The 13,865-nt window shown below is 38.5% G+C and overlaps 1 protein-coding gene across 2 annotated transcripts in view; it reads left to right on the top strand.

Moving 5' to 3' along the window:
• The first annotated feature begins 923 nt into the window (after positions 1-923).
• Positions 924-13,865, top strand: part of SHTN1 (shootin 1) — a 56,136-nt gene continuing 43,194 nt past the window's right edge. Inside the window, exons 1-3 of one of the 2 annotated variants that reach the window (XM_026067066.1) lie at positions 924-971; positions 8,683-8,743; positions 13,462-13,556. In XM_026067066.1, the coding sequence (XP_025922851.1) occupies positions 13,470-13,556 (87 nt within the window). In that variant the 5' untranslated portion in view covers positions 924-971; positions 8,683-8,743; positions 13,462-13,469. Of the gene's footprint in view, positions 972-6,989; positions 7,149-8,682; positions 8,744-13,461; positions 13,557-13,865 lie in introns of those variants that run through there. The other variant, XM_026067065.1, reaches the window with a different exon arrangement.

Raw genomic sequence — 13,865 nt, 5'->3', positions numbered from 1 at the left:
GGAATAAGATGTAGAATAATGTCTACAGACATCTGGTTTTATTCTTGCAGTATGCATCTTAAGGACTGCACAGTGTTCCTTTCTGGCAGTCTGCTTGTTTCTCTAGTGCTTGGAGATGTATTCAGTTTCTTTAGAATAACAATGAAATTTATATGGCCTTGAAGGCCAAGCGGTCCATGTGGGACACACAGAAAGAAGAATAGAGCTGGGGAAGGCATGGCAATGAAGGCATGTCCCTAAGAGTGTTTTTAAAAAAAATAATAAAAAAAAATTTAAGGGCACACGAAAATATGCAGTAAAGTGGAAGCTTAACTGGTAGCAACTGTTTTTACTTACTCATTCACCAATGTGAAACAATGGACCTCCAGAGTCCTCAGTTTGATCCCTTGCTCCACAGCTGAATTCTTGCATGATCTTGGGCAAATCATACAGTCTTTTCATATCTCTGTTGTGGAGTATAAAGAAAAAAACCTCTCGTATGACTGTTGTTTGAAGAAAATATTAAAAAGCCACTTAAGGTGCTCAGCTAGTCCGGAGATACGAATGCGTAACAGTATTGTATTAACTGTGCTTTCTGGCATTGATCTGTAACCTGAGCCAGTGTCGGTTTAAAATGGTGACTGTAAGCCAGTAAATTCACCTTGTAATTTTTGAACTGAATCAATAAGATTGTTTAACTCTCTATTGATGAAAAATTGATTGTTTTGGGAGCCAGTCTTTTTCAGACACTTTTCAATTACTTCAATTTTAAAAGGATATCCAGTTCATCCATAAGCTATTAATGAAGTTTATGACCCATGTTATTTCAGAAGTCTGTCTACATAGCCAGAAGAACTATAAAATGAATGAAACTGAGAGCTAATTTGGGTAATGGGTACGCTGCAATATTAATGCTTTTTTGTTTTTTTTTCTTAATAGCTATTGGTGAATATGAAGAGCTTAGAGCTGAAAATAAGAAGACGAAAGAGGAGGTTTGTGTTTAATGATTATTTCTTTAAAACCTAAAATGCTAAATATCCAAATACCTTATTGCTTACAAGAGTTTGTTTGTTTTTAAAAGCTCAGAGTTGTTCACATATGAGACCATCACTCATAATACATATAGATGCAAATGGTACTCAAGGAGCAATAAATGTAACTCCCAGCAGCTATTCTAGCTATCCTACTCTAAAAAGTTAGTGTAAATACGCATATATTTTTAAGTGATTGTAGCTGTAGCCAGTTTGCAGATGGTTACAATGTCAGCATAGACTAACTCAAGTGTTTAGATCTTCTTAGGAAGACTTGCTTCCCTTGGGTCTAAACCTTGTTTTATTGTAACTTGTTTTGCACTGTTAAACTTATTATTGTAAAAAAACAGACACCCCTCCCCCCACCCCTCTGAAAATTCTGAATGTAGGAATACAATTTCTAAAGGTATTTGAAGCCTCTCCCTCTCCCTCTCCCTCTCCCTCTCCCTCTCCCTCTCCCTCTCCCTCTCCCTCCTCTTTTAATAGGCACCTGGTCTTGTGAAGTAAGTGTAAAGCTTATGATCAGAGTGTCCAAGTTTCAATCCCACTGCTGCTAAACTGCTTAGCTGTAGTACTATCTCTTAATTATGAAGGGGTATTTGTTTACTTCATGAACTTAAATGTATGGAACAGAAGCCCTAAGTATGATTCCAGTTGCAGGTTTGTTGCTATGTTAATACATATGCATTGTAGTTGGGCAAAGCTGTACTGGGGAGCAGAGATGCATGGGAATCTGTACCTCAGGTAATGGACCCTTTTCAAGAAATGAGATAAAAGTATAGAGCTGCTTCTTGCTAGTAGGCAAAGGCAAATGACTGTTGCAGACATTTTGATGCAAGGACAATCTCGCGGCTGATCAGTGAGAGTAACTACTGAGAAATCTGGATGTAAGGCCAAAGCATTTGGCTATAGTAGAAGGACTAGAGAGATTAAAAGAGTTGGGGAATGTACTGTGCAAAGTTATGTGATCCCCTTTATTCTGTGCAACTTAGTTAAACTTCAGAAAGAAAAAGAAAAAAAGCAAAAGCTGAAGCTCCTTAAATAGCTGTCTAGTTCAAAGACAAAAATCCCCACTCATTTAGATTTATCAAATAAGCTAATTGAAAGTGTTTGAGAGGCTAAAGCCATCAGTGTTTATCCCAAACATTGCTCAGAAGAAAAAAGTGTGTGCGCTTGGAAAGATGTCTTATCTCAACTTGCAGAATGGTACTGTAGCATAAAACATGTTCTCAGTGTATCACAAATCCTTTTTTTGAAAACGCAAAAGGATTCTGTCCCACTTGAAAAGAAGCTTTGAATGTATGGGCATAAATTCATACATTACTGTAGGCTTAATTTCCGGATGTCCAGAGATACTGGGGTAAGAAATACTGACCGTTTTCTAGATTGTCCGGTATAATTATGATAAGCAGTCTTTGTAGTGGTGAAATTATGCGTGTTCAGTAATGCACCTCTTTTTCCCCCTGCAAGCCCCCCGGGGACTCTTGTTTGTTCAGCATACCTGCCTTCTGAGATGAAGCCTAAAAGAACAGAGCTCTGTGTTAAGGGAGATTTTATGGCAACATTGCGTTGCGTAAATCCCCATCAATGTGCAAAACGTTTTTAGCAGATATCTGCCAAAAGAAACTCTGGGCAGTAAAAGCCTCTTATCAGTTCTAGATACTGAGGAAGGTAGTGGGGGCAGTGCTATTCTGTACTGTAAACAAAGAAAATTCCCCTTTCTCCAGTATCAGTGGGCTAAAGATGCAGGGTATGTGTTAGTTTCCCAATCCCTATTAGCTGCCAAGGAATGTGGGTTTAGTTTTGCTTTTTGTGAAGTCATTTGTGAAGGACCACCTTTAGTCTTGCTGTTCTAAATGTTGCAATTCAAGACTCTAATGGAAAGACCTTGTCCTTGACTACTTTTTCATTATTAAAGAAAACTTGAAGCTTATCTTCATATTAAATTTTAGCAATGGTTATGCATGTTTCAGCTGAGCCGAGCATATTCTGCTTCACTCCCTTCTGTCCACTGACCTTGTCTTTTCTACAGTGCTTGTTTCTGCATTCTTGTCCTATGCTCTTGTTTTGCTGTCCTGCACCAGAGCCTCAGATATCCTAGGAAATCTGCCCTACTTTTACAGGAAGAAGGCTGTGGCAGTTCATTTCCTAGTGCTCAGAAAAAAAGGAGGTTCAAACTGGGTTAAATCAAGGGTCCATCTAGCCCAGTATCCTGCAGCCAGCAGCAGAGATGAGAGTGTAAGACCATATGTATTACATCCCTGGAATACTCTTCCAGTCTCCAACCTGTTTGTAGCCCAGGAACTTCCTGAACTGTATGTTGTTTCTGTATGTTTTACTTTCAATAAATTTCTTTTCCTTGAATTTGTCCAGTCTCCCCTTGAGTCTATGTTGATTGTTAGTTCACATCACATGTAAGGAGTTCAGCAGCTGGCCTGCCCTTGCATGGAAAATGAGTTCTCCCTCTTTGCCCTGAACCCAAGTCTTGCGAGCTTTGGTGTTTCTTCAGCAAAGCTTTATTTATGTTGGGGGGAATTGAGGAGGGTTGTCTTGAACTGAATTTTATTTAGAGCATAACATTCTTCAAAAGCTATTTGAATGAGAAATTTTGTTTCCAAAAATCAAGATGAAATGAGATATTCTGAGCTTATTTCTTACATTCTTGCTTTTTTCTTTTTTTGCTCCTCTCTTTCACAAGACTTGTTTTCTGTAATTCTGCATATCTGTAGTCACTTTTCTGCATGTTTCTTCTGAAGATCAATATGGTGTTTTTTAAAATAGTTGAATAACAATTGAGACTCCTCCAACAGTGGGCATGTGCTTAACTAATTTGCCCTACTGGGGGTGTAAGAACCTCCATCCTGCAAATTAGTGTGCTTATATAAGCATTTCTGTTTAATTGTTTAAGTGCTTGGACTCAAGTGGTTAAGTATGAGGTCCTAAGTGCATTTCTTCTACAAAAATAACCTACTGATATACAGTTCATAGTTATGTTTACTTATAGTGCTAATATTGAAGAACTCTTTCCTCGTATTACTGTAGGGCTTTGTAATCCTGAAAGCTCCTTAGCATCTGTGTACCTTTATACCTTAGTTAATGCTTTGCAGGATCAAACCTGGGTAGTGTTGGAGGAGGTGTGACACAGGGTACCTTTGCCTGTAGATCTTGAAGTTGCAAGTTAACTTCTGTTCCCATTTCCGCCACTGTCTGTCAGTATAAGCGTAAGCAAATTGTTTCCTCCGTATTAATTATGACAATATAATTGCATTGATAGGAGCAAGGTAAGAGATAACTAATTCTTTTTAAATGATTTGCAGACCATGTGTGGAAAGTACCACATTGGAGTTAAATGGAGTTCTGTATGTACATGCTTTTGATAAATTTACTGGAATTTTATTCTAAATCACTAGTACACTTATATGGTGCTGGAAGATGGGCTATGTCAAACAGGTTTTTTGTGGAAAAAAATGATCCTAGTTTATATTAGAAATATGGAACTAAGTATACAACAGATAGCTAACTTACAATCAGACCTAATTTAAATTTTTTCTTTAGATCTGTAGCTTTCATTTCCTACTTTTTTAAGATTAGAAGGTAAGTTGACTTTTATGTAGGTTACTTTGTTCAAAACTCTACTGCTTAAAAAATGCTAGTAACTTTGGAAATGCAAAGCAAAAAATAGTCTTTGATCAGCAATGTCTCTTCCTCATTCCCTCACTAAGCTGTCAATTTGGAGACCTCTGGTGCAGTCTCTGACAAAATCGACGCAGCATTTTTTTATTAGCATTTTTAAATACTTTCAAAAACTGGAGCAAAAATGACAGTGGCAGATTACTTCTCTTAGGTCATCCTTTTAATTGAAGTAGCCAACTAAACATGCATACTAGTCCCAAAATTAGATATCTCATGTTCAGCTGAACACAAATGTAGGTAACTTAATATGCAGTTCTGATGTATTCAGAGTCAGATCATGAATAATATTTGACTACTTGCTAATCAGACAGAAATGACTCTGAACACTGGTTTTGACAGTGTTTTGTCACTCTGCCAGTAGGGGAAAAAAAAAGGCAAGACAGCTTTCCAAAACACTAGATGTAATACTGTCTCTCTGATACAGCATTCATGGTGTTTGCTCTGTTAACATATAATCCATTCTGTTCATATGCTTTTGTCACCAAATGAGAACAGAGAAGGGGTTCTGTCTTGATGACATGTTCATTCTCTCTGTAAGTAGAGAATAGCAAATGTCATAGCATGCCTTTGAGCACTGTACCATACTCATAATTTTAGAACAAGCATAAAATCAGCATAAATTTTATAATTTGTGTAAATTCAAAAGAATGTATCTTGTGTTGTTTAGAAATGGCTTAATTCACTATATGTCCACTGTGTGAACTTCTTGCATCTTAATATTCTGTACTGAACAATCTCCTCCTTGTTTTTGCCCTTTGAAGGCCCTTTACTTAAGTCAGTAGGAGCTTATGGCAGGGAGTACACAATAGCTGGGGGAAAAAAAGAAGCCTGTTACAAGAGAATAGGCAAGAAATCTAGGCCCCCTTGAAATTAGTGGCAAAGAATCATTAGACTGGTGGGAGAGGATATGCAGAGATCTGTGTATCCACAGGGCTCCAGGTGGTTGCATGCATCAACTTCCCAACGTCACATTGTAGTATCAGGTTCTAATGCTGACTGGTATTGTGCTAGCTCCAAAAAGTTCATGCACTGCTGTTCACCTCACAGCACATGCAATATTTGGTTTGAACACCAGTATTTGACATTTATGTGACTTACTTGTTATAATTAGTCAGCCTAATAGTCGGTTATACTACATTAGAAATGATCTTTTCTCCAAGGGAAAAAATAGGCACCAGAGTCTCTGAATGCCAACTTTCACTAAAGGAATTTCAAAAAAAAGGAAGTCTAGATATCTGAAAGTCTTTGATTTCGTGGTAGTCATCTTGTGAGTTGCTAGAAGATTTGGCTTTTGCTGCTAAAGTATTGTCTAGTATCTTGTGTATATAGAATGCAAAAATCTGAAATTAAGAGCTATGTCTGGCCAGGGTCTTGAGCTTGAACCTTTAAAGATGAAGAACTGTTAGGAATTATTGTCACAAAATGAATTTGGGAGAATGAACTGTGATTTGCTTCTTAAAAATACAAATGCAGTGATTTTATATTGCCAAGAAATTCACATTGACTCTTATAGTCAGTTCGGGACTGGAATGGCGATATTGTCTGTTAGTTTTGTTTTTGTTGGGTTAATGGCACTATAAATATTATGTTTACAGCATAATACATACAAGGATATAAATGCATGTTTTTCTCTTCAGAGGCCTGAACTCTTAACAAAAAATCAAGCCAAAAACAGAAGAACAGGGGAACAGGGGTCTATTTGAACAGGTCTGATTGCAAGACAAAAGGCAAAGTGCTTTCCATTGGCAATTTCAGCAAGAGCAACAATCTCCCACTCTCCTTTTCTTCCTGCTCTTTTATTCTGAAACACAGTAGCAGCAAAAGAGAAATATTCAGAAAGCTGCAACTGGAAGCAGGAATTGTTCTGCGGAGACCCGAACCTACAGACCCTGATTGTGCAAAGAAACATGTGTAACTAGTAGGAGAATAGTCAGCTTGCTGTGGTCCAAATGGAGCTCTGTCGCAAATGGCACTCAAGGTGAAGTGGACTGGGTCATTTAACTTCCCCTCAGCTGCACATGGAAAGCTGTTACGCCTTACAGTGTGTTACTGAAGTATTTTGAAAGGAGTTTTATCTGCCACTGGATAGGGAGTGTACCAAATCCTCTACCTCAGGGTTTTTTTTCCATCAGTAGTAAGTGTCTTGTTGACTTCTACAGGCAACAGATCAGGTCTTTAAAATGCTGGTCTTCCTGGTTTTTGAACTGAGCCTTCAAAGCACTTGCTCACTTCCAGTGTGCAGTGGGCTGAATGCTTGCAGAGTGCAGAAAAGTCCGTGGGTGAAGTATGCCGGCATGGTACAGCATCTCTGTTGTAAAATATGAAGAGGCAGCAGCTCACACTGAGCCCCTTGCAGCACACTCTGCTCTGCAGGAACAGTCAGAAATACTTCTTTTCTGTGTCTTTTACTGCCTTCTGGTCTCAGACTGCACTTCTACCAGAGAGGTAAGACAGAAATTTCTGCTGAGGAAACTGAGAGGGTGGGCACCAAACAGCAAGATTCATGCACAGATTTCCCTTCCCCACCCTAAACAGCTGCTCTGTTAACTCCCCGCAGCGGCAGGTGAGACAGTTAGCACTTGTCTGGCACCACTTCATCAGTCTGGCTTGCTCCTTTCACAGTTCTTCCTTGTTTCAGAAACCTTTCCAGCAGCAGCAGGTGACTGACCTGTCCTCCCATCTCATCACCCCAGTGCCAAGCGAGTGGAGACTGCTTGTTGAGTGCAGCTCCTCCTGCTCTCACAGATAGCCATCAGCAATGGCTTCCAAAGCCTGCGTGGAGGCTACCACTGAGGCAACACTGATGGCATCTTCTGTTTGTCCAAGAGCAGATCGTTCTTTGGGACCCGTCAAAAGTCCTCTGGGGCTGATAGATGGACTTTCCTTGTATTTGGTTGTGTTTGGATCAGACTCCCCCGCTTCTTAATATTTAACAGCGGGCTCCTTTTGCAGCTGACTGTAAGTGGGTCCTCATGGAAAAACTGAAAATACATCAAAATCATTGTAGTTTTCTAATTTTTTTTTTCAATTCTGTTTCAATGTTTGAAATCCTTGTAATTGCTGGAACAGTTACATTTTAAGGAACTTAGTCACATATATCTCTTCCAGAATTAATAAGTTAATGTAAGATGATAAATTACTGTGACTATGTACAGCTGCATGTGAGGAAGAATGTACACAGTGCGTAAGATAGGTTATGTGCCAGTCATACTTCCGCTGGGGTCATGTGTTTTTCACAGCGTGGTTAATCACTGACAGTGTCTTGTGAAGTTTACTCACTTCTTCAAGTTCTTTCATTTGCTTATAGAAGGGCTTTTTCAAAAGCGGTGTAATGTCCGTTTTATTCTTTCTCTTTGAAGAAACCTTTCCATCTTAAGAACAATGATCGCAGCTCTATATAGTATTAGCATTAACCCCTAAATTGATGAAGCAGATGGTGAAAAATCCTCTAGGTATAAAAATGAGTATCCTCCCCTTTTCAAGGTCAAAGTTTTGCTCACAGTATTATGAAACTGAATGAGATGTCCCTGTTAATTGGCTTGGTTTTTTTTTTCTTTCATACATATTAGGTATAGAAGCGCAGGCCTCTGTTCCTAATCTATATGTGTTAGAAAAATTAGGCTTAAAGTATATTCATGATGTGCAAGTATTACTTTTACTGTTACAGAACATGTATGATTTTGCTTACATCAGTTTTGGGTAATGTGGGTCTTCTAAAATATTTTCAGAGTATCTCTGAATTGGAGCCTAGAATCAAGTACAACTTGTGAGTGTTGTTAGGAAATATTCTGAGTAATGAATTTTTTTAATGCATATTTTCCATTGATCTTACAGGACTGAAAGCAAAAAGAAATGATGCTTTGATAGGCTTCTGTACATTATTGTTCCTGCAATTGGTTTTTGTTAATTTTGCGTGTTGTGACTGACGGCTAATTAAATAACTGGGATCAGTGCTTCTTTTCAATTTTCTCTTCTACAGTGTGACAAAATCAAACAAGAACGAGATGAGGCTGTCAAAAAACTGGAGGAGTTTCAGAAAAGTAAGTTAATATGTCAGTGGGAATGTTTTGGCATAAAGAGCTATGAACATAGCTCCGAGTAGTATGAAGCAGGGTTAAGAATGTAGAGATTTACGTTCAGTTAAGTTCAGTTGCTGTTTCTCTTTCAAAGCCCTGTACTAAGGAGTTAACCTCAGAAGACTTTGGCTCTTATCAGACTAACGGCTGTCACAACATTCATAAACCCTGAAACAGGTAACCATCCTTAAGGTGCAAGTGGTGAAAATATAGTGGCACAAATGCTGCTCTATCTCACCAGAATACTGCAAGTGACTTTCGGATTAGTATCTGCTTGAACTGAGTAGCATTTGACCCTATTGCTGAAATTACTGCTGCTGCTATTAATAATTATTTTTTTCCATGAAGAAGGAGTAAAATTACTGTAAGCATAGAAACAGCATTAAAGGTTTTTAGTATGAACTGATGACTCTCAATACTTTTTACAGCAAGTTCTATTTTGTCTAGGCTGTGAGAATGTCAATATTCAGTTTTGCACTTTTATGGTAATGGTTCTATTGAAACTGTATGGTGTCTGGAAGCAACAAAGCACATCTAATGGGAGTGGAAGTATCCTAGTGGAATAGCTCCTTAGAAGAGACAATTACAATAGGATTGTGGTCTGTTATGTCTGGTTTGTGCCAGCACAGTGAACTGCACGCTGAAGCATTAGAAATGTGGATGAAGTTAATGCAGGATAAGGAAATCACATGGTCTATACTTTTGTGTGATTGTGTTAATAGAGGAATTCTCTCACTTCTATTTTATAGTTGTTCGTATTATATAATTATGGTAAATAATTAAAAATCAACAGGGATCTTTTACTGTCTTAAATGATCTTGGATAACTATTCTATGAGGCAGGAATGTTCTCTAAGAAGTCTAATTCCTGCAGAAAAAATTGCAGCCTGTTTTGTTTTTGTTATGATACAAGGAATACCAGAGTGTGGCAGAAAATGTCAAGTAGTTAAGACTTAAAATTTGAAGTAATATTTGATGTTGTAAAATTTTATAGGTTTCTTTTATCTTCCTTTCACATTTTTAAAGGACATACCTTGTAAACATAGTGATAAAATGCCAGGAATATTAGGATTTTAAGGCAATAATAGAGCCCATTATTTAAACGACAATATAAAAGGCAATTATATTGATGAAGAGCTACATCGGCTTTGTGTCTGTGAATAAACTTGGCCTGTACTCAGCTTCTATTTGTTCTCCTGGCATAAACACATATTGTGTGTGATTCCAGTTTAATGGGGCCCCGTTTGTATGCCAAGCAGCTGCATTTTAGGCCCTATTGCGTGATTTCATAGCTCTCTGAAAATTGGTTCTATTGAGCACAAGAGATAGAAGGTAGTGGTGGGGGGGAAAGCTTCAACACACAATCATTTCTTTTCAATTGGAGCCAGCAAGGTTGATGACAACATGACCATTGTGTTATAATGATAAGACCACTAAGGATCTGTACCTCTCATCAAGGCTTTCACACAACAGCAGATACAATTTAATTCACTGCTCTGTCAGCAGTGCTGATACCATTATGCCGTCTGTCTCCACAGTTATAATCACTGTCCTCCGAGAAATGCAGTTGAAATGATCTTGAGCAGTCAAAGAAACTCTCAATTAAGGCTGCCACTTCCAATGTGTCAGATTGTGTCTTATGCACTTGGTACAATTTTCACTTCCAATCCTGTTTATTTACAATGTCTACCAGTAATTATGCTTAACATGTCATTTAGTGAGGGTGCCCCTGCCAAGGAGATTGTTGGGTGCTGCAGTACCATTGAGTGGGAGTTTCTCGCAGTCAATGCCATCAGCGGCTTTTAGTCCCTGATGGGATGCAGTAGTAATGTTGATAATGCAAGTATCGTGCTCATCAAGTCATAATTAGATGCCACTCAAATGTGCCACTTGTAATAACAGTGTTGATTCATGTTTTCTCGGTGACTGCAACTACTAATTAGTTAAGTGGTTTTTGGTTGGCCTGCATTTGCTGCGGATTATTATTACCCCTGAAAAAAACTGTCAAGGTTAGAGATTTTTCAGGCCACTTAGTGCTGCTTTATGAATTTTAATATTGACATAATAAGAACTTTGGGCAGACTTAGGAAATAATATATTTTTGTATTTAATTTGGAAAGATTTTTTTCCCCTGAGTTAATCATAATTGCAGGTTAATTAAGTTTAAATGAACCAAGAGTAATTTCTAGTTGTGCCATGTGAGCCCAATCCTTGTTTCCTAACTTTAGCTAGCTTTGGTTGAGGATATTAGATTCCTGTCTGTAAAATGGGAGCAGCCCTGTATCTCCACTGCTCCCTCATCCTGACGAATGCATTTCATTACTGCAAATTTCTGGGGCTAGGTAGAGCAAAAACAGAGAGGCATCTTCTGTAACAGGTTTTACCTGAAGCTCTTCCGCTCTTAAAGTATATGTAGCAGCTGGTATGACATGCTTGGAGCAGAAGACTTTCCCAAAGCCAGAAGAAGTGGCAATAGAGCAACCACTCCTCTTTGGTTGTCTTTCTGCTATTGGAAGACTTCATGTGCAGACAGTATGTGGACCAAGATTTCACAATCCTCTGCCCTGCTCTATTTTTCTTCTTTGGGCTTTGGAGGGGAGTTAGCAGACAGTACTTCAGAGAAGCTCTGGTTTTTGAACCAGAAGGCCTCACATCAGGCAATCTGAAAATTGCTCTTGTTTTGCAGATCTTGTTGCTCACATGCAGCTACTGATTTGACAGCAAACTCCAAAGTATTGATGATTTCCTATGCTACTAACTACAATAGCATCAGTAAAATTTCAGTCGTAAATTAATAGTAAAACTTCTTAGCTGCCTGCATGTTCCTATCCTAAAATCATGTTTTGCAGTCGTTAAGATGATCTCTGGATATCAACAGGGTTTAAGTATCTTTTTGAAAATTGCAGGCAATGTTAAGATGCATCATTCTTTTTTCACAGTGGGGAAAAAAAATTCTTGGTGGAGGGCAGGAGGAACTTTCTATCACTGGTATGATGTCATTAGTTTTTAAAGTTTATCTTCATGAAAATTAAAGGAGATAATTAGAAAAAGTTCTCCTTATTTAGGCTATATTCTGCCAGCCTTGTTCCTGTTGCAAAGTGTTGGTAAGCTGTGAATAGTCTCTTCTGCACATTAAAATCCTGATACTGTATTGAAAAGGAATCTGTGCCATGGAATGATTTGCAGAATTTGAGTCCAAGCTACTGCTTGGGATGGATAAGGATGCCGGAAGACAAGGAAGAATTTGCATCAGTGATCAAGGTGCTAGCCTGAGAAATGAGAAATATCCTTCAGTTTCCTGCTCTGCCTCAGATCCCCTGTGTGACATGGAGCTTGTCACTTAAAAGAAGACTTTCAGCAGTCTGTACGTAGGTGCTTAACTAGTGTTGAAAGTTGAGGGGAATTACAAGCTAAAATGTTATCTGTGCTTTTAAAACCTCTCTAACTCCCGTTACCTCCTATAACAAAATAAGATTTCTTCCATAAGTTTTTGGTCACTCTAAGGCTACATCCCTCTTAGACATAGTGAAGTATTCACTGTGGTAATAGGGGACCCTGTAGGCACCAAGGATAAATGCATCTCTTGCTCTTCCAACTGTGATGTCAAATGTAGTAGCACAGATGTGTATCCCAGATGCAGTCAGACAGCTGGCACTTGGCCCTGGTCTTGCAGAAGATTTTATGTGTGAGCATGTGCATGCATGTGCATGCTGGTATCTGCATCTGTGTGTAGGACTGTAAAGGCACGGTGTGAGACCATGGTGTTTATTTTAGTATACACGCAGGTGCAAAAGACCTCAAATAAGAAATAATTAAAACACTAAAGCTATATAATAATATAGAACTTAGGTTGTTCGGATGAAGCTGTCAAAAGTCAGGAAGTACCAGCAGTGCTGAATTCCATCAACACTGAATCCATCAGGCTGTATCCCAGCTGGCTTCAGCTAGCTGCAAAGCTGATGGGGTGGAAGGAAAAGAAGGGACAGTGCAGTGTAGTGATTTGTCCTCTTTGGAGCATGTGCTGTACCAGACACTGCAAATGTGGAGGCTTCAGTCCTTTAACTCTTTTCTCCATTTCCTAGTAAACTTGCCCCAGGCCTATGCTATATGTCCATCCTGTAGCTTTTCTGGTACAGTACATTTAGCAAGTGTGATGGTATTTAAACTGCCATTTAAACCTGAAGACTGGAAGGTGAAAATAATTCCTTGATAACACATCTGAGTTAAACTTGCTGTTCAAAAATATTAAGGTTCCAGTCCTCTGAAAACTGCATACACACCAAATTTCCAAGAGGATTATAATGGCTTCTGGTAATCTTGAGGGACAGTCCTAATGATGCCACTCTGACTCCTCAAGTGTTGCTGAAATAAAGATGGTAAATGATGATGGTGAGGGAGGCTCCTGCTCGCCTTCTGCTTTCTTAAATTTATGCCAAATTCTTCTCACCAGTTCACCTTCTCTAATGCTGCAGGCATGGCTTAAGCAAAAGTTGCTTAAAGCGATGCAAATATTCAGTGTTCAAAACAGTTCCCATCCATAAAGGTTATATAAGTATGTACTTCTCTGAGTTTGGAATGCTTACATTAAAAATTTAGCAGAAAAAGATGTAGCATTTCTGATCATGGGATATATATATATCAAGTGCAGGAAAATGCTGACTAATTTTTAAACTCTTCCCCTAGTTTCTCACATGGTTATTGAGGAAGTAAACTGTATTCAGAATCATCTTGAAATTGAGAAGACATGCCGTGAAAGTGCTGAGGCTTTGGCTTCTAAGGTGAGGAGAATTATGGTTATTCTGTTTCATCTGGTTTCTTTTCTTTCAGCTTGAGATTGCAAAGTTGACATGCATGTCCCTTACATTGTTTTTGCATGCTTTTGCAGACCTGTGAAATTGTTTTGAGGTGGCAAAAACTGTAAGCTCTATGCAAGATTTAAAATGCAATTCCTGCTTTTTATGAAAGAAATACCCATTTTAATTTAGCTTGGTTTTTTTGGAACAGTAAGTCATGGACCAGCTTCTTGATATCTAGTTTTTATGTGTATTTAGGTTAAATGGAAGACAAGTTTTAGAACTATCCCATGT

This window comes from Apteryx rowi, unplaced genomic scaffold (assembly GCF_003343035.1).
Source record: "Apteryx rowi isolate R43461 unplaced genomic scaffold, aptRow1 scaffold_253, whole genome shotgun sequence".
In the NCBI taxonomy this organism is placed as follows: domain Eukaryota; kingdom Metazoa; phylum Chordata; class Aves; order Apterygiformes; family Apterygidae; genus Apteryx; species Apteryx rowi.
Note: the sequence above shows the minus strand (reverse complement) of the source record. Positions and strands in the feature narration are given on the sequence as shown.